Consider the following 24773-nt stretch of genomic DNA (forward strand, 5'->3'; position numbering starts at 1 on the left):
CAAGCGGGTGATGCTCCCCACATTCCAAAAGGAAATATGGGGAACAATCTTCGAGGTCGCTGCCGTCACTGCAAGTGTTGGATGGGAATACTTTAGGTGAAGAGCTGAACTTACAATTTGTAGCATTTATGACAGGAAACGGAGAAAGCCAAGGACCGGATTTCCTAAGATAATGGAGCAAAAAGCTGGAAGGTTGTGTCAACAAGAAACATTTTAGCCCTATTTAATGGTCATGGTATCATCACTGACAAATCGGCCAGGAACATCCTGTTCCGTAAGACTCGGCTTTATCAAAATTATGTACATTTAGATAAATGGGATCTACACATTGATTAGGAAAAACCAACCAAATTTACATTTCACATTCCCTTTGTAGCTCTAAACTGCAGTATCAAAACGTCAACTCGGAATTAAGTTATGAAAGTTGGTTTGGTGATTTTTTTTTGAAAGATGAAACCTAGAAAGACAGGTGTCCGGGTCTGATTTGTCAATAATGCTATTTAGAGAGTACAGAACGAAGTTTTGAAAGTAGACGTGGTTTCCTTTTTTCCCTTATCATGTTGTACATCTCCTTCAACTACTTATTAACTATCATCTACGTATCAACTTTCATTTTGGCAGAGCTGAGACTTTGAAATTGGTTACTTCGAGTCGGTTTCTCAATAATGCTCATTAGAGCCATGGAGCTTCAAGGGCATTTTCCCCCGTACCATTAGGTACGTCACATTTAATCAAGTAATTTGTGCACTTTAAAGCGAGTTGAAACTTACTAAACAAGGTGTTCTGGGCCGATTTGTTGATAATGCTGCTTGTAACCTGGAACGGAGATTTTGAATGTAGGGTAGGTAGGTCTTTGGTTGTATTTGCCCTTATTCGGAATCCGCATTGTCAGCCGGATATCTTTAAAGAACGCTTCCACTGCAATGATCTAAATTACACTCAAAGTGTTACCACACTTCAGTTTACCATATTCTCCGACCTAACTAGATAATGGTATTTTATTAGACATATTATGATGTATATATATCACATTAGAAGAGTTTAATACTTACATATTTGGGAGAAACAAGTCTGCAGTTTGGTTGCGTTCCAGGTGAGACCACAAGTGGGTCGACCAATCAGCGTTAAGTCTCGAGTTTCTCGACCATACAGAGCCAAGAGGTGCGCACGAAACGCGATCTTTGTTGTGAAAGGGCGAGTTACACATTAGGTCAACAACGTTGAACTATAACGCTTTGTGGGCAATATTTGCAGTGAGGCGAGGAAATGAAGGTATGATGATCTTATAGAATTATCCCTGAACGACCAGGGAAAGTTGTGAAGTTCTGGAACTTGGATAGATAAGTTTATGTTTAGCCAGCCACGTAATGGGTGTTGCTATCGGTGACAGTCCATCTTGCTTGAAGGATAAATGGGATGTCTTATTCGAAGTTTATACAAAGTTTGAGTATTTTGAGTAAATGGCTTCATTTCAGGTATTTAACCACCCAGTGATTAGATATATGCATTTGTAAATTTGTTCGTACTATTTATTGCGTTCTTTAACACAAGAACTCAGTTGATTGAAATGAGTGTAGATATTGGTCTGATGCTAATGGTTCTACTTTGTCAGCATGATAAAAGTGAGCCATATTCCTTCGACGCAGGTTTTGAAATCTAAATGAAAATTTATGGAATGAGAGGATTAATTGTGGAAGATGAATGAATACAATGAGCATAACGGGGATCGGATTTTGTCAGATTACCTGTTTAGCTCTGCATCACAGTGAGCTTTGAATGTCGGTAATATTTTTTTTCTACTGTGATAATGGGTAAATTATCAGAATTTTATGCTTTCAGGACAGGCTGTAGAGAAGAGAAATGTAGGTTCTGAAGGTTGAAAACCCTGTTTTATTAGGTGATGTCCCACAAAATTTTTCTTCCTGTTTTCCTTACCCTTACATTGCTTTTCTCTTGTTTTTTTTGCTTATAATAAGCCAATAATATTTGGCTTTGGTGATCTGAGGATCAACCGAAAAGTGGAGAATGAGTGCAAGGCTTCCTCACCAATACTGTAAGGGTAGGAATGACCTTGACAGCTATATTCCCTAAAAAATACCTCATACTCATTGGACACCCTCTCAGAGACAGAAGGTTATTCAGCTTTCAAAAGCTACATTACCGATTTCTCATCGTCTGGCTGATTGTATTAAGATATTTGGCTTTGAATTTCTTCTCATTTATATCAGCTTGAAGCAAAGCTCTGGATTTAAAATTTGCCAGACATATTACTTCATAAACCTCTGATTTCAAAACTGTATAGGATTTGTACATTTCCATTCAGATACCATACACTGAGCATTATATCCTCAAACACTAATTCTCAGAGGTACGGGGAAATTAACCCTACCACTTAGGCAATTTTTTTCTCTTGGATTCAAGTCTTGATATAAAACAGGATCCAGCTGTGGTCCTCTTGATTTCTTTTCATTCTTTTGGTATGCAATTGAACCTTGGGTTCGGGTGTGCTAGGAGTGTATTAAATTGTGGTTATTTATCCTCGGCAACTATGTTTGTGCCTTTAAGCCACGTGTTTACAAGCTCCTTGGAGCTCAGCTTAATTTTTGTATTTTTTCTCATACTCTTCAGTTTTCCTTTCATCCAAGATGGCCATGATTAGTGCATCATTTTGCCTCTGCTGCAGTGAATACGGTTTAAAATAATTGTCTCTTCCTCTGAGCATGTGATATTATGTTGTTAGCATTAACCATGTTTTTTTATTCTGTACAATATTTGGACAGTGTACATAAGTTGTAATTCTTTGGATTGACTCTTCAAGAATAGATTGGAACTGAAATACTACCTTGGATTCATAAATGATGATAGTGTTGATCTTGTAAACTGGGTGTTAATAGTAATTGTAATTCCAGGCTGGAGCATATGAGTATGATGAAGATGGAGAGAAGGTGCAGTCTGTTCCGAAGAAACCAAATGGACTACCAATATGGGGTAATGAGAAGACCATGAATCTCAACCCTCTCATTTTGACAAACATTCAGTCATCACAGTATTTTAAAGGTATGATAGAAGGAAAACAAAGAATTTCCCTATGATTTTGGGCTCATTGTGTAAAAATGAAGCTATCTATTTGCATTTTAAATGTCATTTCTATCAATTTTTTGTACTTGTCTTTCCCACTTTCTTGAGCTGTTGTTATGAACGGACAAACAGTATCCTCATTTGTACAATTCCAGTCTCTAGCTGTCAAGTATTAGGTACAGTTAGTGTGTATGTGTTGTGTTTGTTATAATAAATCTTGGTAATGTTTAGAGGATTTAAAAGAAAAAAGTATTACAGTATTGTGTCATATTTCTTTGATGCAGCTATTGATAACATTGGGACATTAATGAGATTCATATCTATGAGAGTTTTTACTGTAATCATAGGTGAAGCACTTGCTTTTAGCTTACACTACAATAATGAAAAATATGAAAAGTACATAGGTTTCCTTAACAAGAGAGTACAGAAAGGCATAGAAATGGTGAAACAGGAAGAATTAGAAAGGAAATGCAGGGGATATTCTGAAGTGTGACCACTTGGGACAGTTGTAGGCTGTGTTTTGGGTTTCCTTGTTCCATTATCAGGATTGAGCTGTTTTGCCTAAATTTGTAGACCATTTGACTTGTGATGGTTCATTAAGAGATCATGAGGGGTTGCGCATCCCCTCCCAATAACTCTTAACCCATTCAAAGTTGTCAAAGAAGTTGAATTTCTGATATTCTGTGTTCAGGGTTTTTTAAAGAGATATATGTATTGAAAAGGAGCCTGCTGAGTAACAATGAAAAAAAAATATATGGTATCCTAGCTACGTCTCTTAGTTGTATATCGTCTGACTGTTATATTTCTGTCTTGTATCTCCCTTGACGATGTGATCATTACACAGAAGTGCACTTGGGAACTGATCATGTTTCATTTCCTTGTAGTTAAGACTGAATATTATTATTATTATTATTATTATTATTATTATTATTATTATTATTATTATTATTTTTATTATTATTGTTATACTTGATCCCTGTTTCCTGCGTCAGCGAGGTAATGCCAGGAAACAGATGAAGAAAGACTTATCCACTCACATACACATGTATCCATACACGTTCATATGCATATCAACATATACACAAATATACCAACTTGGAGGTGGAAGGATGGAGTGAAAAAGATAATGAGTGATTGGGGCTGAACATACAGGAGGGTGAGAGGCGTGCAATGAATAGAATGAATTGGAATGATGTGGTATACTGGGGTCTACTTGCTGTCAATGGACTGAACCAGGGCATGTGATGCATTTGGGATAAACCATGGAAAGATCTATGGGGCCTGGATGTGGATAGGTAGTTGTGGTTTTAGTGCATTACCAATGACAGCCAGACTGTGTCCATTTTTGTCTGTTTTCCTGGCTCTACGCTGAAGCAAGGGATAGTGATCCCTGGAGATAAGGAGAACGAATACTTCCCATGTATTCCCTGCATTCCATAGAAGGCGACTAAAAGGGATGGGAGTGGGGAGGCTGGAAATCCTCCCCTTCTGTTTAATTTTACAAAAGGAGAAATAGAGGAGAAGGCCAAGTGAGGAATTGCCTTCTAAGGCTCAGTCCTGTTCTTGATGTTATGTTGCTAATGTGAGAAATGGGGAATATGTTTGAATGAATATATGTATCATATAAATCAAAATGAAGTATCAGGCACAAGCCACATGATTTGTACGAAATGCGTCATTTATCTATAGAGACTCACTTACCCACTCTACTAGTGTTTAGAATTTATGTTAATCATTCTGTGACTGTTTTTGATCTTACACTTTTTTCTACTTGGTTTTGTCATAAGTGATTGCCAGGTGATATTGTGTACACCAGTGGCAGATAGACAAATAGATGATATAGAATTTGATATATTATAAACAGATGGACAATATAATACAAACATCTGAATAACCTTAGCATGGGGGATGGAAATGATTTGGCTGGTTCATGTTAGGCCAACACAGTTGGTAATGACTTACAGTAAATTCATTCAGTGTGGCACTATAAATGTAATATTGTACAGTCATAAATTCTGTTTTCTTTATTTTCATTTTCTGAACTTTTTCCATATATGGTGCTTATATGTAATTGTTCTTATGAAAATCTTTTTCTAAAGCCAATTTTTGGGTCTTGTGAGTTCAAAATAGCAGGTGAGGTTACAGCCATGACTAAAATTTGAACAGATTCTCATTATCAAGTGCTATAATCATCCCTTTTTTATGAGGAGAACTGATAGGCATCCATGTAATATCTCCTCTTAAAAACTTTATCTAAGCTGTATATGTTGCCAGTGAACATTTTAATGGAGATCCAGGTTTTATGAACACTTATTCATGTAAATTTGTGTTCATCAATCTCTCCACAACAGCAGACTTCATTCTTTTACCATTCACTTCTTTCCTTTAAGCTCCAGCAGTTTGCATGTCTTTTTGTACAAAGGTGATAGTTTTCAATACGTTACATTATACTATTCTCAGAAGATTTCATGTTGGCTTTTCTTCAAGACTTTCTTTTGTTTGCATATCCATTCACTCTTCATAAATCAATACCCTAAGCACATTTGATGCTACTTAGAGGAAAAAATACTTGAGAGCTAAAGATGGGAGATGATAGTTGAAGAATGATTTGGAATTTGAGAGATTGTCTTGTAAGTTAGACATATATTTCACTTGATGTTTTCTCAATTCATTATAATCCTTAGGGTATGTGATTAAAGTGATGTTATTGATGAATCTTAATCATAGTTTTTTTTCTGTTTATGACTTTCCCACAGTGAACCTTTACCAGCTGAAAACCTACCATGAAGTAATTGATGAAATATACTACAATGTTACTCACCTAGAACCTTGGGAGAAGGGAAGTCGAAAGACATCTGGCCAAACTGGCATGTGTGGGGGTGTAAGTATCCATCCTGTTGATTTTACTGTGTTCAAACCTTTTTAGTATCTTTCTAGTAGGTTGATGATTTTTCCATGGTAAGTATTAAATGCCTATTTATCCATCATTTGTATGTCCTTTGTTGTATCTCATGAAGCTTTTTAGAGCGTCATTCACAAGTGATGATTTTGCTTTTGCAGGAGACATCTCCATTTCTCACTAGGAATTAAATCCAATTTAAGAAATAAGTTGTGGATTTATGTATCATCTTTTTGCATTTAGCTAAGTTATGACACTGTGCATCACCTGTGTAAATCTAATTGCCTGAGGAGGCTCTGTGGGGTGAAGTGGGTTGAATGAGTAAGAATGATATTGTGAAAGAGGTGTAGTAGCAAGTGGATTATGTTTAAGAGAGCCATGCAGAGTCTGCTGACATGGTTTGAGGTTTGGACATATGGAGAGGATGATTGAGGAGGGACTGAATTAGGTGAATGAACAAGGAGGTGACACCAGGTATGAGATGGAAGGGTTGAGTGAATGATGCAGGTATGAGATGGAAGGGTTGAGTGAATGATTTTAGTAATTGGAGCCTGAACATTCTGAAGGGCATGAGATGTGCATGGGTTAGAAAAAATTGGAGTGATATGGTAAATAAGGTGTGACATGCTGTCAGTGGACTGAACTGGGGCATATGAAGTGATCATTGGAAACCATGTAAAGGTTATAGGTCTTGGTGCTTGCTTAAGTATATTATGAATAACAGCTAGAGCATGGATGTGAACAGTATGTGCTGATTTCTTCATCTGTTTCTGGTGCTACCTCTCTGACCTAGAAAACAGGAAAAGCATAAAAAGAAGTAGAATTAAGGTGAATTGATGAATTAATTAGCAGAGGAATCTTGATTAGTATTTAAGGATGCAAATATGAACAAAGATGGCATATATAGATGAGTGCAAGGGTGTTGATGACTGGAGAAGGTTTTATGCCTGATATTATGGTGTGAAGTGGAGGAAGGAACATCAGATGTGTATTTAATGAATTAATTGGAGATGTCAGAGTTATCTAAAGATTTTCTGCATATCATCTTTATGTTATTTGGTCAGGTTAGTGGAAATGAAAGAATTAAATGTGGGAGTGATACAGAAATTGCATTAGTCAATGGGCCCATCTGTAAACACCCTAAATTAATATCTTTTACAGGTAAGAGGTGTTGGAGCAGGAGGAATTGTTTCAACAGCCTTCTGCATATTATACAAACTTTATACCCTTCGATTAACGCGGAAACAAGTTATAGGGCTACTCAACCATGCTGATTCTCCATATATTCGAGGTTTAGGGTTTATGTACATAAGGTAAGAGTGCAGTCAATTGCCAGTTGTTGAATTGATGCATCTGATTTTGATAACTTTTTTATGTTATGCCAAAAGAACTTAAGTTGATGAGGTGGATTTTCTTGCAAATTGATGTGGATTGAAAGCATGTACATTAATAAAGGGAATGAGGAAGTTTATTCTATCATAAAGGAATTGGTTGATGAAGTTTTGATGTTAATTGGGTATAAATGGTTATATAGAATGGATGTGGAGAGAATGATCGGTGTTTGTGGGTAAGATATTAAGGGATTATGTATCAAAGTACACCAAGATAAGGTGTTCCTATGAGAAGAATATCTTCAAGGAGGGATTTACAAAAAAGTGTTCAGTTTTCTGCATGATGAAGGCTACTCGAAGCTCTGTACTGTAATGTCTGTGATAATGTGGAGAAATTCATACAGGATTCTTGTTACTGTAACATGGAAGAAGTAATACAGGAGCTTTTCTACCGCAATGTGGCAAGTTTTAGAGAAGCCTGACTTATATAATGCAGGAAGTTGTATTGGAGACTGTTTTTGCTGTACTGTGGGAAAGTCATGTTGGAGCTCACCTCCTGTGAAACAGGAAATTGTATTTAACATTCATATATTTTTATTTGATCAAATAGCATTAACTGAATTTCAGTACGGAATCTTGACTAAGAGTATTTGAAAGGAAGTTTATCATTGGGGTATCTCTTTTTATGCCTCTTCTGATGTGGCAGCAGGTTCACAGCAAAACCAGCTGTTCATATTCTCTTTCAGGATTGGATGAGGGATGGATACCATATGAAATTATTTTAATTGATGCTGTATAACTCCAGGATAGGTTCCTACAGCTTCAAGGCTGTGCTGCAAATAGTAGCATGGAAAGGATGGACTCCTTTAGAGTAAAGTTTTCCAAAGAGATTTTTCCATGATGCTACAATTCAACTTGTGGTATAACCATAGGGAAGCAGAGTTTGGTTGTCTCTCTTGGGTGTGTTTGCATAATGTTAACCCTTTAGTACTAGGTGAACTGCTAGGAGTTGTTCATGACAGGAATAGATAAACGGTTTTCAAATTATTTGTTTTCCATTTTAGAATGAAAGAAATACGTGTAAAAGTGAAGGATGAATGCAAAAAGAGTCGAGCTAACATATCTTATATGGCCGTGGTGTTGTAGTGATGTATATACATATAACCCCAGGGGTGTTGGAGGAAGATGTGCTCATTCAAAGTTTCTGTTTCTATTCTAGAATTAAAGAAATATTTTTTAATGCTGAATATGTAGAAAAAATGAGCTAGCATACCTTAAATGGCCATTGTATAATGCTCATGTATATGCCTCTATCCCTCAAAGGGGTGATGTAGGAAGATGTGTTCTTTGGGAAATGACTGAGGTAACACAGTACTTAATACAAATGTCATAACATAGACTGGTAGTTTAAAAAGCCTAGAAATATTGGCACTTAATACCATGATTCTCAGTGTTTAATGTATAGGGTATGGCATATGTACAAGTGTTAAGATATGGGGTAACATGAGTGTAAAACTCTTCCTCTGTAACAAGAAATCACATATATTTATTTTTGAAGACTGCTGTACACATTTTTTGTTAGTGCCAATATCTCATGAATTTACCATCATTGGATGTGAATGCAAAACTGAACCCAAGATCATGCAGAAATAATCATTCGGATTCTCAGTGGTGTATAGACAAAGATGCACATCATCACTGTTCTTCATCATCTTGATATTGCTAAAAGACAAGCTCAAAGAAAACATTAACTGCATTCTTACTGTTAAAGCATACCACTTTATATTATTTGGTTCTGGTCTTTGAAAAAATGTCCCTTTTTATACCATACTGATCTTCCATGAACACATCTCACCCTCCTGAATGTTTAGGCCCTAATACCCCAGTGCTAGCTTTACTCAATCCATCTTTTTTTTTTTATAGGTATCCCCTACTCCTTTCTCCCTGCACTTCTTACACATAGATCCTTTGAGTCACTTCTTTGCTAATCTTCTTCATGTTTGAACCATTTCAGAATACCCTGGTCATCTCCCTCAACCACACTGTGCTCACTGCTACACTTCTCTCATACATTGTCATTTCGTACTTGATCATCGCACCTCACAGTACATATTGTTATCAGGCATTTCATATCCCATGTTTCTACTCCCTTATTTTTGCATTCATGACCCAAGAGTCACATCCATACGGCACTGTGTGGACCACCATATCTTCGTACATTATGATAATGATATTGCCAATGATAGTAATAGGAATAATAATAATCCTGTCCTACTGCATTAATACTTTACAAATGAGGCAACAAGAAGGAGCAAGTGATAATTTTTCTCTAAGACTTAGATATCTCTTCCTAATGCTTCCTTGCTAAGCTGGGAAACTGCTAACAGTTATGAAAGAGAAGAAAGAAATTAGGATGTTATCATTAGTTATGATTGTGGAGGATGATTATGTTGGTATGGTAAGTTTGGCTGTGCAGTAACCGTAGTGACAGTTGTGAAATTTTGATATCGTTTCTTGCTCATTAATTTACATTATGGTTTGATTTTTCAGGTAAAAATCTAAGTTACTGTGGGACCAGGTGTGTCATTTTCATGAATCGGGCTGTGCAGCTAGCTAAGTCATGAATTTTTGTCTTTTTTTGCTCTAATAACTTTTTATGGTCTGATCTTTCAGGGTAAAAAGTCTGTATTACTGTGGGACTGTTTTTCATATGGTCATTTACTATATGGCATTACATCTCAGGGAAAAAAGAATTACCGGAACTTTGTAACTGATGAAGTGCTGTGCAGAATCCAGTAAAAGATTTTTGGAGTAGTTATGTTTGGTTTTGAAATTTAGAACATGTAAAGAGGTACATATATTTACACAAAACATTTAAGGAAGATTTTAATGCTGAGAATAGCTTTCATTTTTTTATACAGTTGATTTGATAATTCTATCCTTTGTTGATAAGAAGTAAAGGATTGTCAGTTTTTTTTTTTTCTTTTTTTACCAAGTGAACTGTATTTCAAGCAGAGATTGAATTTGTTTTGAATTATATACTCTGCAGCATTCATTATTCTTTATAGTAGCTGGGATGGCATTGACAGCTGAATGCCCAGGTCATGGCCGTATCATATACTCTGTGCTCTAGATTACTTTATCTTCCTACCTCAGGAGTCCATTTTGAAGGACTCCTGCAGAACTCAACAGGCAGGTCCACAGATCATGAATATTAGTGATGTTGTGAGCATGTCTTTGTAAGGAGAGTGTAGAACAATTAAATGGTAAATCTAAGTTATATTGCCTACTGGGAATAGCCTAATTGTTCTTAACTTTGAATAGCTTGGACATTAAACCAGTTCAGAGTTCATTACTATATTTGTTTGATACCTGAGCTAGCTTGAAGAATTCTTTGGCAGGTATGTAGAACATTGGTGTAAGGTCTTAGTTTATGGATTGAGGAGTATGTGAGGTGCCAAACTTTTGGAAAAGAATTATGATGTATGACCTACAATTTATGTGAAGGAAAGGGCTTAATTGATAAGGGATGTAAAACCAACATTACTTCCAAGAGTAGAGAGGCTATTCTTTTGTACAGATGTATGTTTTTGATTTGGGTGGATTAATGATTCTGAAATTTAACTTTATGATGTTCTTCTTAATCAGGTATACACAGCCACCTGCAGATCTTTGGGATTGGTTTGAGCCATACTTGGATGATGAGGAGGTAAGTGTCGTCACCATCACCAGTCCCTACTCACCCTTAACCCTTTCCTTATCCTCACATCCCTGCCTCTTTCATCCTGCCTTTTTTGAAATTGTGATGAGACTTTTATTCATTCATATATTAACGTTATGTGTGCCCTTTCCCACTTTCATAGCAAGGGGGCACATGCAGAATCTTAGGAAGGTTGTTTGTCAACTGTGTCCACACTTTGTTAATCAGCTGTATAGCTTGAAACATTCACTAAAGAATTCTTTTTGGTTGGTAATCATATGAGCTAAGAAATCACCATTTTCTCATTTAAAGAAATCTTAAGGATTACATAGTTTAATCTACCTAGTTGGAGATCCACAAGAAAGTGCAAGAAAGACAGTGTAGAATTCATGAGTAGCAGTAAAGGTTTTAGAATCAGAAAACATTAGTCTGTAGAATACACGTATTAATTTAGGGTAAAGGCAACCTGTTCAGAGATACTACTGAGGAATACCAGCAGTGGGGTATAGATCAGGCACTTTACTTCTCCCATTGTGGTGCTTTCTCGTTTAATCTCCACTGTGTTCAGCTGTTTTTGTTAATTTTTATCCTTTATGCTTTTTTATACATAATTTTTATCCAGTATGTTTGTATCTGCTTTACAGAGCTCAGTTTACTGTTAGCAATATATGTCTATAACAGTTTGCTGTAATACAGTAAGGTGCCCAGTCTACAAGCATCTTCAGACATGGTAACAGAACATGATTGCATTCTCCATCATATAACCATTTGTGTATCCTCTCTTTATCTTTCCACTTTATTTATTGGTTTCTTCTTTATCTACTTCTAATTAAGATTCAGAAGTGCAATGATTTTACCTACATCTCTGACGACATATCCGTACCTTTTAAGTCTTTCACTTTTTGTTTGGTTCTTTCATGAAAAAGTGTCTTATCTTTCTGCACACTCTACTGCAACTCTCAAACTCTGCACTGGAGCCATCTTGGACCTTTTGTCTCTCCTACCTTCTTCTTTCTTGTACAACCTGACTTCCCTCAACTCCTTACAGACCACAATTTGAATCTCTTCATGCAAACAAGGTGATGATAACACCACAGCACCCCAGAGGTACATAGCAACTTCAGTCATGTACTACATCACACTGAACATCGTCCTACTCAAATCAGAATGTCTGCAACCCCACGGAAGTCACTGTTTTGATCTCTGACAGAAGGGAAACCCACTTGCACCTTCACATCAACTGGATTGATCAGCCACTTCCATTCACTTATACACTCACATGGCATTCACTTCCCACATAGTAAACATCAGTACTAAGTCCATAAACAAAGAAAATGGTCTCAGAGTGCTCACAGGTATCATATCAAAGAAGAAAAAAATCACTTGGTATCCTCCATAAACAGTTTATTCACTTTATGCTTCACTGACATAGTCAGCCAGCCTTTCTAAAGTAAACACAGTGAATATAAAACATACAGAGCAGAGCATTTGGAACTATCACCAGCTTCTTAGCAGCCACAGTCATCCAACATGTACAGTGAAAGTAGAATACCTGTAGTACAATGCCACCTCACCATGCAGATATGAAAAGTTCACCCCACCCTCACACTTTAGCTACGTGTAATCTTAGGTCCCCCTACATTGACAAAGACTCTCATGTCAGCTGCCTGTACTCACAGCTTCCCCCCCCCCCTCCCCTCCCCTACATATATATACACACACACACACACACACACACACACACACACACACACACACACACACACACACATGCACACACTTTCCAAGCAAAACTTTTCCTCACTGAAGTGACCTGACAGATACTAAACATCAGTCCTTACCAACAAATCTTGTACTCCATACTGTCTGACACCCACCTGTCTGAAATTACACTGCTCAGGCAGATGCAAGGCTTTTTTGTCTGCCTTTTTGACACCTCCATTTTCTGTGACAAGATAAACACCATTTCAGCTTATCATGGGCCAAGCATATCATGGCCAAGATGCAGCTTCCATGCTGCAGATGCTAAGGAGTGACTCTTTAACTGCCTTGCACAGACAGTATCACCTCTGTTCATGACCTGTTGTCTTGGCTGACGGATGTGGTTAATTTTTTGAGCTCTGTAGGAACCCCATGGGCCTTAGGGTTGCGAGGTTCAGGTTCATCCTTTGTGCTTTCTCCCAGAGCAGTAGGGTGACTTATGCAGAACTTACTTCTGGCTGTACATTCTCTGCACATTCCCACAAATTCTTCAATCAGGTTAATTTTGTGAAACCTTTACCTTGTCAGTGTCCATCCACTTCATGTGTTGGTCCTTATCTAATGTCAATTGCAATAGTCATACGTACTCATTCAGTTATGTTATCTCCAACCATTCTCTCATCTTGTTTGTATCACCATGGTGCTCAATTTTTTACCGTGTTGATTATTGCCTTGGTGTTATTTAATCTTACTTTGATTTACTCATTCTCTAACCTATCATTAATCATATCTCTGCATTCCTAGCCTAGAAAATGAGACTGATGCTTGTAATTTGCTGTTTATTAATCTGTTGTTATCCCTGGGGATAGGGGAGAAAGAATACTTCCCACGTATTCCCTGCGTGTCGTAGAAGGCGACTAAAACGGGAGGGAGCGGGGGGGCTGGAAATCCTCCCATCTCTTTTTTTTTCCCAAAAGAAGGAACAGAGAAGGGGGCCAGGTGAAGGTATTCCCTCAAAGGCCCAGTTCTCTGTTGTTAATGCTACCTCGCTGACGAAGGAAATGGCGAATAGTATGAAAGAAAGATTAATCTGTCGTAGACCCATGGTCCAATGGGCAGACATGGGATTGGATGGCCTCCTCTCATGCACTTTGCAAAATTTCGTGGCTTATTGAGCTCTAGCAATACAACAATGGATGTTTGATAAGTGGATATGGAGTTCTAATCGTGAATGAAAGTGGCAGATAAGGAAATTCAGATACATGTATATTATGAGAGGAACGGATGATAGTATTGGATGGACATGTAGTAAGTTGTAAGTCGATAGAATAGTTAAGTGAATGGAATGGCGTGTGGGGCTTGACTGTAGCTGACCGCCTATGGTTTCTGTACATAATACATGATGAACAGATAGTGGAAGAGTGCAAAAGAGGTTGGTATTTTATTGCTCCTGATACTGCTTTTATAAGGTGTGAGAAGCAGTTAGGCATGAAAATGAATATGGTAATGACACATAAGGTTAAAAGATATCCATGAAAAAGTTTTCATAAATAATGAGCAGTTTGAGCAAGCTTTATTTAGAGTGTAGAGTGTGATGTGGTGTGTGTGTCTCTTTATCCTAGCTCTGCCAGAAGCCACACACCCTGTGACTACTCATTTTCCTCCTTGTAGCAAAGCTTTTAAGTTCAATCTGTTATCTTTTATTCCTTCAGTCTGTAGTAATTCTTCATGTATATCTTCTTTTAGGCTCTAAATTTCAGTTTCTTTCAACATCTGGTTGTTCATATGTTCCTTCTGTATCATTTTACTCATGAAGTGCTTCTGAATTCTCTGTATTTCATTTTCCTTCTGTACACATCAAACATATTCATCATTAGAGTTTTGTCCTTTGTAGTTACAGTCCTCATTGTTGTATTGCTCATTACTTGACTCATTACTGCTATCCTATCAGTATGCTCCTAGATTATGATATTTGTTTCACTTTCTTTAACTTTTCCTGTTGGGCCAGCCTTTGTATGTTGCCTTCACTTTATTGTTAATTGTTCCATGACTTACTTTATATATTGCATTATGTTCAGTTATGCTAATTTGTAGATTGTATCAAAGTCTTTTTGCATCTCTTTTTGATCAGCTTCTGCTCCTTTCATTGTGCTTACTCTAGTGTCATTTTCTCTTGATTTTGTGTCTAAGATATCATTATTATAAAGAGAATCAAGGTTAACACTGTTCCTTGTGGTACCTTAGATAGTACATCTTTATCTGGCATGGTTCTGTTTGCAATTTCTTTGATTTTCTGTCAGTCAAAAACTCTGATTCATCTACCTATCCTACCCTTACTGCTTTATTTTATAGCTTCTCAGGTAAAAGTATGTGGTTTATTTTGTCAAATACCCAAGCAAAATGTGTAAAAAGAGTGTCCATTCTCTCTGCCTGTGTTAAAGTTTCATATATGTTATTGTAATGAGCTAGTTATTGGGTTTTTGTTTTCTTAATACAAAACCATGTTGGCCTTCATTTCTGTAGTTGTTCTTGATCAGATACTTATATTCATGTTGAAGTCAAGGAAACTGGCCTGTACTGTTTAGATGACTGACAAGGAAATTAAAGAATAGATTGAAGAAATAGTTTGAGTAACTGGGCTTGAACAGTGAAGAGGGTGAGATGCATGCATCTCTCTCTGATTGTCTTTTGATTGATTGACCTGTTTTGTAGAGATTTCATTTACGTAATAATCCAGTACCCACAGTCCTAGAGCTCAAGAGAAGGTCAAGAACCTGTTGTGTGTATTTGCCCTCAGGTAGTTATAGTGTATGTTTTAACTCAGTTTTTATTATACCATGTCTCTGTAAGACTTAAACCATTTTTGAGATAGTAGGTTGTTAACAGCTACTCGTTTTACACTTGTCCTGACTTGAAAATGATGTAGTGTTGCGTAACATGTAAAGATGCATTTCACTATTGTTGGTCTTACTGTCAGTCCCATTAAAACTAAGCTACTGTATTAGATATGATATATTTTGTTTACATAAGCCATACATTTATCTTCCTTCATTTTACCTCCAACTTCACTTTTTGCTCATTTTCTCTCTTTTATTTTGTTTATTTTTTTCTTTATTCAAGGCTTGGTTTCATAGAGGACATCTGTTCACAGCCAGAGCCTTTGACATGAAAAGAAATAAAAAGTGCTTTTGTTTCAGAGAGGTGAGCCAGATTGCAAAACATAATTAGTTGGACAGAAAGGAGACATTACAAGATGGTAAAGTGGTAAAGGTGATAAGAACCAAAGGAAAAATATGAAATGTAGGAAGGTTAGCTAAAGGGAATGGTTGAGGCTGACCTAGTTTCTATTTGTAAAATTGTAGCAGTAGCATATGTTGTAGGCTGCAATCAGTAAAGAATATTTTTAAGGACATATGTAATTAAGACTGCTGAAAAGATGAGTCAGGATTGGTGTACCTGGTACCAGATACAGTGACTGATAATTCAAAAGATACAGTGCAGAGATGCTCTGGATTTGAAAAGTTTATATTGATATATTTGTATTTATGTGTAGAGGAAAACCAAAAGGATAGTAGAAAGACTTGTAAAACCTCATTTAGCAGTTCCATTAATCATATGTTTAGATTGAAGGGATATGTATGAAAGGGATTGTCCTAATGGAGAAATCTGCAGGTGTGTGCAGGGATCACAGTTTGTAGTTTAGGCTCCGCACAAGCCACCATACCAAGTTAGCAGAAGAAAGCATAAAGGATATAGGTGAGCTAATAGATGTTAAACCTGGATAGTTACATATTGAACATGATAGCTTTGAAGCAAGTTGCGTAATTTCTCATAGAAATTAGGAACATTCAACTCTGTGGGAGTAGAACTCAATTCCCTCATGCATCTGGACTTTGGATATGACTGCATCATCACACTTGTTTTGTGGTAGCTGAAGATGTTGCAGTTTTTGCTTTATTTTTTCTTTTATTCATATTCGTTGAATGGTTTTATTTAAGGAAATCCAGTTTGAAGTGTTCAGAGATACCTGAAAAATGTCTTTCTCTGCCTTTCATGTCTTAGAAAAGAAAAAATTGCATGCCTCAAACCAGTCACTGAGCTTGAGCCACACGTAAGATATGAATCACTAGCTGTAAGATTTTGTAGGCACAGATTGCATCTCATATGATGATTCACCTCTGGAGGAACAAAATCTGCTCATGTGTTATCTTTATCCCTTTTACCTTTTTCATTATCTTCCTTTCTTAATAAAACCTTAATTCCCCATCACCTTCTCCTACTCCACAATACATCCTAAAAATCCTTTCTTGTCCTGACTGGTGATGGTTCGGCAGTGGAACGGCATCCACACACTTTACGGTGAGTAAACATCAACGTTTGTTTATGTTTAGTATGTGCATGTTGGGAGGGTTTTCCTACGTGGTGTCTTATTTCATAGGAATTCTAGTTATTGAAAAGGCAGAAAACTTAGCAATGTCTTTTGAAGCTAGTGTGCAGAATACCTTTGACTTGGCCCAGTAAGATTGAAAAGTATGATTATAGTTGATTATAGCCCCTTTAAGAAAAAACTTTAGAAAGGAAAAAATGTTAAACGAAACAAAAAACATTTGTTTATATAATTTTCCAGTCAGAAAGTGCTGTCATCATAGGGGAGCGAGATTAGCGTAGATTGGAACTCTAAAGAGAGTGACCAGCATTGAGCTTACCATAGTGAATATCTGCCTGACAGTTTTCTTGTGTGTGGAAGTTGACTTAGGTTTTGTGAGTTATTAGTGAAGGGTACTTATGTTGCCAGTGTAATGTTGCAGATACTTAGGGGCTGATTTCTGTATTATCTTTGTCTTCCATATTAGTTTCTGTTTGTATGTAATTTCTGATATGTTCAGTATGGGGAGAGAGTTCTACACTTATGGGTCCCTGTTTTCTGAAGTTTCTGTGCCATCAAATAGCATTTTAAATGTTTATTCTAAACATCCACTACCCTGACAGCATCCTTACTAACTTTTTGCCAGGCCATTTGTCACGATCTCTAGGTAATTTGGTAGTGCATATCTTAAAGATCAGTTCATTTCAGCATAATTCAATAGATTTATAAACATGAAGGGCTTTATCAAATCTCCTCTCCTAACCTCCATAATGGACAGTTTTGTAGCCTTCAGCCTGTCATTGTAGATTAACCCTCTTTGATTTGGTACCATTCTAGTAGCTCTTCTTTTTGCCTACTAAATCAGCTCTTTGTGATTTTTTTAGGTGTGGTGACCAGACATATGAGGTATAATCCAGTTTTGGTTTGATATAGAGTGTGAACAGTTTACCAAACATGTCATTTATCCATACACTTAAATATGATTTATGTGTTTGCCTCTGTCTTAGTTCTCTTGATGTATATTCCTAGTAAAAAATTAGACACACTGTTGACCCTGAGGTCTCTTTCACCATATTTCTGTAATATTTTTTCACGATGTTATAATCTTACTGAGGCTTCGTTTTCCTTTGTCCCATCCTTATTACCTTGCCCCTACATAGATTGAATCTCATCATCCACTTACTTGACCAGTTTTGAAGTTTGCTCAAGTGCTCTTGTTGGCTGATTCACTCATCATCATTATTTCTTTCTTGTCCTTCTTGTCCAAGTTAGGTATGATTCCAGTCCAAATAGCAAGTCATTTACGTACACCAAAAATAGCAGTGGGCCCAAGACTTGAGCTCTGGTGCGTGCCACTTTTAACCCCAACCTGCTTCAGAGTTTCACCTCATACCTATGTTCTTTGCTCCCTTCCCCTAAGGTAGTCTATCCAGTGAAGGAATTCGCCTCATATACCTGTCTTTGGTTCCAGCTACTTTTATCATTCTCTGTTGGGATATAGTATCAAAATGTTTCTGACAGTCCAAAAACAGTCTACCCATCCCTCTCTGATTTAAGATGGACCTCACCCTTTTATAGTTGTCAAAAAAGTTGGTAATGCATGACCTCCTTGTTAGAAAGTTTCTCCTTTGTAAGCATTTGTTCATTTGCTCTCTAAGTAATTTTTCCACAGTTTTACACAACACGTTTCTACTCACCTGCCTGTAGATAAGCTCACTGTCTCTATCACCTTTCTTAAATGTAAGCTAAACATTAGCCTCTTTCATATCTTTAGGACTACGTTTTCCTGTTGTGACTTACTGAATGATATTTTAGATAGTATAGCAAGTGCTTCTGCACATTCTTTCTGCATATATGGGAAGACTTCTTTAAGACCATGGGCATCATAAGTGTGAAGTGGTTTTGATAGCCTGATTTTGTCATTTCCATCTCTTTCTATGCCTTTCAAGACTTCATGACCCTCCCACTTTGGTATCGCTGGTGCATTATTGTTCTTCTCTGTAATACATGCAAGTTAACTTTCAGTTCCTCACATCCGTTCATATCATTCTTTGTCTGTCCGTTCTCAGGAGTTTTACCATGATCTTCAGTGTAACCCTCATCATAACTTGAAAAGTTTAATTGGATGCTCATGAAACTTTATACAGTTGCTTTCCAGCCTCATATCTTCAAGAAGCTTTGTGTTATATCCCAGAACCTTTGACTGGCATAATACCCATAAATCTCATCTAGGTTTTCCACAAATTAGTCCTCTTGTAAGAAGGTTTAACCTAGCTTATACTACACCTGTGCCAATTTTTATGTTTCAGCCCTGCTTTTATCATATGGGCTAGGTTTCATCATTATTAGCAGTGGTTTCATGATCAGCCTCTTCCTTTTTGGGAAGATCTCTGGAATTCCACCTGGCTCCCATGATTATTCTTTTAGTTTGCTGTTTCTTTGCTCTTATATTCTTGGTTATTCCAACATTAGTGGTGGCATTCTTGTCATATTGAGCAAATATTTCTATCAACTTTTTTTTGTTCTTTATTCTTTGTTCTGTATCTTTATTATGAAGATCCATTTGCACCATGTGTATTTTGTTGGGCTGTTTTCATACTTTGCTCTGAATTTTGACTTATGAAAATGTATTTGCACCATGTGTATCCTGTGTCTATTTTTACACTTTTGTCTAACCTTGAATGGTCTGGTTTAAGAGAGCTGCTCTTTGAACCTCATTCAAGTCACATCACCTTCACATAGGGTATTATTTGTTCCATATCATCTGACTTTGCTGATTTCAACAGTTAGGTTATCTTTCCACTGTATGCATAGTATACCAAGTGGTATTCTTCTCTTTGGGATCCAAATAGGTAATTGTATCTCATGCATGTTTCATTATGGAGATTAGTACTAGATTATGGTTGTCAGATACATTTATTGGTCACTGATGACTCCTTGAAAATGGTTGACATTGTCCATAATCTTGGTATTATGAGATGCACAGGAGCATTCAGGTGTTCTGAAATATGAAGTCTGTATTCAGATTCTGGTGAACTTCCTTTGAATTTAAGACTGGGAGAACTTGGCTTATGGTATCTCTTTTGTCCTGGTGATTACGTATGAATGTTTTTGCTGGTGAAGTGACAGATATTTGGTCGATATCCAGAGGCATTTATACTTTTATTATGAGAATAAAGGAATGCCATTAATGAGAATGGTTTGTATGTAAACTCACCACAAGAAGTAGGTTTTGCTTGTTCCCTCCCAGATCTAACTTCGTAGGGATTGGATAGAAGCCAAAAGCAACATTGCTTTTGTAATAACAAAAAGTGATTTCCTTCAGCATGACAATATTCATGCAAACAAAACAGAAGATATATTTATTGATGGCTCAATATGTGATGAAAGTGTTGGCTTTGTCTGAGTTATAGATCAATGTCATAAATCAATACCATGTAGAATCTTCCTTATTCTTTGCAGAATAACATGGTGTTCATGATGCCCTTAGCTTAATTGAGCAAAAAGGAAATTTAGTCTACTCTAATTCCTAGAATGCTTTCCAAGCCTTGTCTCACCATGGTTTCTGTGCATCCCTTTGCTCCAAAAGTTTAAGATTGTATTATTTGAAGATCCACTCATAGCATAATGATGTAAAATACTTCTTCTGTCCTTGACGTGTTGGTATCAGCAGCAATGAAATAGCAGATGCTGAGGCTAAAGCAGCTGTATCTAGCAATATATGTACAAAAGTAATAACTTCACAATGATTTGATGAGCAGAGTAGATAACAATATCTGATGTGAATAGCAAGCGAGATGGGACTTAAAGCCCAAAAGAGTGGCATTGTTTAGAGGATAAAGGTACTGAAGTATGGAATTTCTCCTTCAATAGGAGACACTGTATGAGACAATTTTTTGTTGACTAAGGATTGATCATTCTGTGTTAACCTTGGTCACTTAATGGAGAGGCAGTTTGCCACAATATGGGACACTGGCAATTGCAGTATTACTGTAGAATGTATACTGACAAAATGACAAGAGTACAGGAGTCCGAGTTGAATATGAATTATATAATAACAATGGAAAGAACAGAAGTATTGAAGAAGTTTTATTCAGTAATATATATATGTTAATAGACTAATGAATTTTTTAAAGGAAGCCAAAATATGTAATCCTACATAGATAGTATTTAGATAATAGATATGCTTTAAAGGAAGCCAAAATGTGTAATTCTATGCAGTTTTAAGTTTGTAATTATCTTTTTCACACTTGAGTGCAATGAATGATTATTAGACCCTATCTTATTTCATGCTAAAATGCACAGAATGACCATGAGACTCTTACCATTTTCCTATTTCCACAAAGCTATTCAACCTAATCCCTAGTTAGCACAGTCCTCTTCACATGTTCATGTGAGAGGGTTTGGTCTTGATCTGTGTCTAGATTATGCTTCCTATCTCGTTTTGCTACTTCCTTAATTAGGATAAGTTGGATCTTATTCTTCCTACTTTTGCTGGTACTTATGTCTTGTTACCAGGCAATAAAATTGGTTTTAAGATGGTGTAACATATGTATTTGTTTACATTTTTTGAGACTGTTCTGATCTTTTATCAGTATTTTGATTATATTCAGTACTTCCTCTTCCATCAGTTAGTTACCTCCTCTCCTTTCAACATGTATTGACACTCCTCTCACTCACCCATCATCTCTTTACCCTCCTCCATCCCATATATCCATTATCCATTCATCCATCTTTCCCAGAAATCTTCATGTATCACCTTACACCTCTACCTCTCGACCTTTCACTTCATATTCCCCTCACCTATCCACCATATCACCATCACTCCACAAACTTCATTTTTCAACTTCTCTTGAGCAATCCCTTTCCCATCACTCTTGAAATCCTCTGGATACACACACTCCATTTCCATTGGTAGCTGCTTGCAGTAGGACCTGAATGAAGTTTGCACATGGCATTGTGCTCTGCAAGAGATAATTATCTTTGGAGTTAAAAAATTTGGTTAGTTCCCATGACAAGGCAAAGTAGGCAGTGTCACTCACTAAGGTGTATGCAGGGTTGGTCATTTTCTTTTCAGAGGTCCTAAATTAAACATCACCTGACATGTAGTGGATTCCAACCAGGCTCCCACCAGACCCAGTGAGAAACTGTTTAATTGATATTGACCATAGCTAGAACATCTGATATTGAACTAAAAAAAGAAATTGAACTGAGTAAAAGGCTGTCCTTGATCAATATTGCAAAAACATGCCTGGTGATTAGTTGATAGTGACATTTGTACAACTGCTCAGTTGAGTCAAATAACAAAACAAAGTGGTCACTCTTTTCAAGTGAATGATTCATCCAAGAAAGGGCTAAATAGCTTATCATTAACTAGTCAGGTTTCATAATGACAGACTAACCAGTTAGTTGCAGGGCCTGATTGTGGATAGGGGATTCTGTTATAGATATAAGCTGATGAGACCATTTCTCTCACTGTTCCTGGCACTAACTCTCAGTTGTAGGAAACAGGAAGTGGATCAATTGTTGTTTGCTGAAGACAGCACTGGTGGCAGATTCAGGTGAGAAACTGATGAAGTTGCCGTCTGAGTTTGGAGAGTATGGAAAGGAGGGAGTTGAGAGTATATGTGAATTTTAGCAAGGTTATTAGGTTTAGTAGAGTATAGGGACCATTTAGTTGGGATATGAGTTTGAAGGAGAAAATTTGAAAGAAGTGGAGAGTTTTACATACCTGGTATTGGACATGGCATTGGGAGTGAGTCATGGGAGAGGGTGAAGGTTCTTGGAGCATTGAGAAATGTGTGGAATTAGAGGTTATCTGGAAGAGCAAAAATGGGTGTTTCAAGGTACAGTAGCCCCAATAGTAGTCTGGATTTAAGGCATGGGCCATTTATGATAATGTGCAAAGGAGGGTGGATGTATTGTAGATGAAATATTTGAGGACAATATGTATTGTGAGCAGAGTTGATCACGTAAGTATGAAGGGCATAGTAATAAGAACATGGTTGAGAGAGCTGAAGATGGTATGCAAAATGGTTTGGACATATGGAGAGGATGAATGGGGAGAGGTTGACAAAGATGATATATGAGTCAGAAGTGGAGGGAATAAGGAGAAGGGGAAGACCAAATAAGTGGTGGATGGAAGGAATGAAAAATATTTTGTGCTTTGGGCTTGAACATGTAGGAGGGTGAATATTTGCATGGGATAAAGTGAATTTGTGCAATATGATATACATGGGATGACTTCCTGTCCCTGCTGCTGAGTATAACACAAACTTGGAATTGCAATAGCCCCTAAAAAATGGATCATGCATCTCCTCGGAAATCAGCTACATGCACTTTGCAAAAATTGTGGTTGTGTTGTGTGTACACCTCTCTTGGGTGAATGCAGTTCAGTTGAGGAGTAACTTCATTTTCATCAGTATGGAAGTTGCATCATGGGTATGGGGGGTATTTTCATATATTGAATTGGTATTTGTATTGTTAGAGAGTTGGATGGTGTCCAGTACACATATAAGGAAGCATAACTCGTATATGCCTGGATAGTGTACTTTCAGGTTTGTGAAAGTCTGGTGTATTGGAGTTTGATACTGTGTTGGGAGGATTGTTGTTTTGATGAGTCATTACAGCTTTTGTATGTTTTTGTCAATTTTGTGTGTTTTTGGGAAGAGGGAGCTCTATATGCATAGGTTACTGAAGTTTGAGGCAATAGTAAGCTGTTTATTTCTAATTAGGATCTCGTAATTTGTTATGAAGTGGTTTGATTGGAAGGGATTGAATGCTGTTGTAAAGAATTGAGTCCCTAGCTTTTTGACATGAGAATGTATTAGAAGTATGAATATTTTGTTTAGATGAGGCAGCTGGTGATTGTTTTGAGTGCTTTGTTTGACGAAATGATCCAGATATACATCTCTAGAACATACTTCAGTTACAGAAAAGGAGTTTTTGGAAATTAAATTCTTTCTTCTTTATTAAGAATTGAGAGTTTCAGAGTTGTAGTTACCATCAATCTCATTCGTAGTGTATGTGAAGTGAAGTTGTTAGTAATGTAACCTAAGAATTTCAAATGTAAAAAATCAGCTGTATTTTGATGTAATTTCGATTTGCTTCAGAGGTTTAGGATAATGCTTAGTTTAGTAAGTCACCAGAACACTCATTAAGGTATGATAGTTTACCATATATCCTGATTGATGAATGAACATGTTTTATCCCAAAATGGATGGGACTAGTAACCTTTCACTTGAGGAAAGGTTGGTCACTTTGCTTTTGGTATTGTGGTTTCTGATTCATTGCCATCATCAACAAATCACTTTAGCATGTATTTCTGCAGATAATACATGTCAAGTACAGAAATGCCTTAAGTGCTAAAGAGAGTTTCTCCACTTCATTTACAAGGAGGGTAGCTTAGGCTGATAAACAGTAATGACAAAAGCATGATTAGTGTTAGATCAGTGTGAGACTTTAAAGTCTAGTACTGTATATAATTGGAATGTCATCAGGAGTTTTGAAGAAAATGCTTTAGGTAGGCAGGGAACAAATGGGTACAGGGATTAACCATGCTGTTCTCCCCAGGCTAAGTGGTGAGCCGCTGCTTCCTGAACGCCAGGTGACCTCTGGGTTTGAGCACCACAGGTTTCTACCCGAGACTTCATCATGTTAGCTGTATAGAGACACTGGTACATGCAGGGAGGCTGCTGC

General features: G+C 37.0%; 1 protein-coding gene across 1 annotated transcript in view; it reads left to right on the top strand.

Annotated features, from left to right (window-relative positions):
• Positions 1-1149: 1149 nt before the first annotated feature.
• LOC139760104 (uncharacterized) overlaps positions 1150-24773 on the top strand; it is a 32786-nt gene continuing 9162 nt past the window's right edge. The window contains exons 1-5 of the mRNA XM_071682944.1: positions 1150-1272; positions 2910-3057; positions 5835-5959; positions 7139-7290; positions 10957-11017. Of these exons, the coding sequence (XP_071539045.1) occupies positions 1267-1272; positions 2910-3057; positions 5835-5959; positions 7139-7290; positions 10957-11017 (492 nt within the window). The 5' untranslated portion in view covers positions 1150-1266. The remainder of the gene's footprint in view (positions 1273-2909; positions 3058-5834; positions 5960-7138; positions 7291-10956; positions 11018-24773) is intronic.

The sequence above is a fragment of the Panulirus ornatus genome, chromosome 35 (assembly GCF_036320965.1).
Source record: "Panulirus ornatus isolate Po-2019 chromosome 35, ASM3632096v1, whole genome shotgun sequence".
In the NCBI taxonomy this organism is placed as follows: Eukaryota; Metazoa; Arthropoda; class Malacostraca; order Decapoda; family Palinuridae; genus Panulirus; species Panulirus ornatus.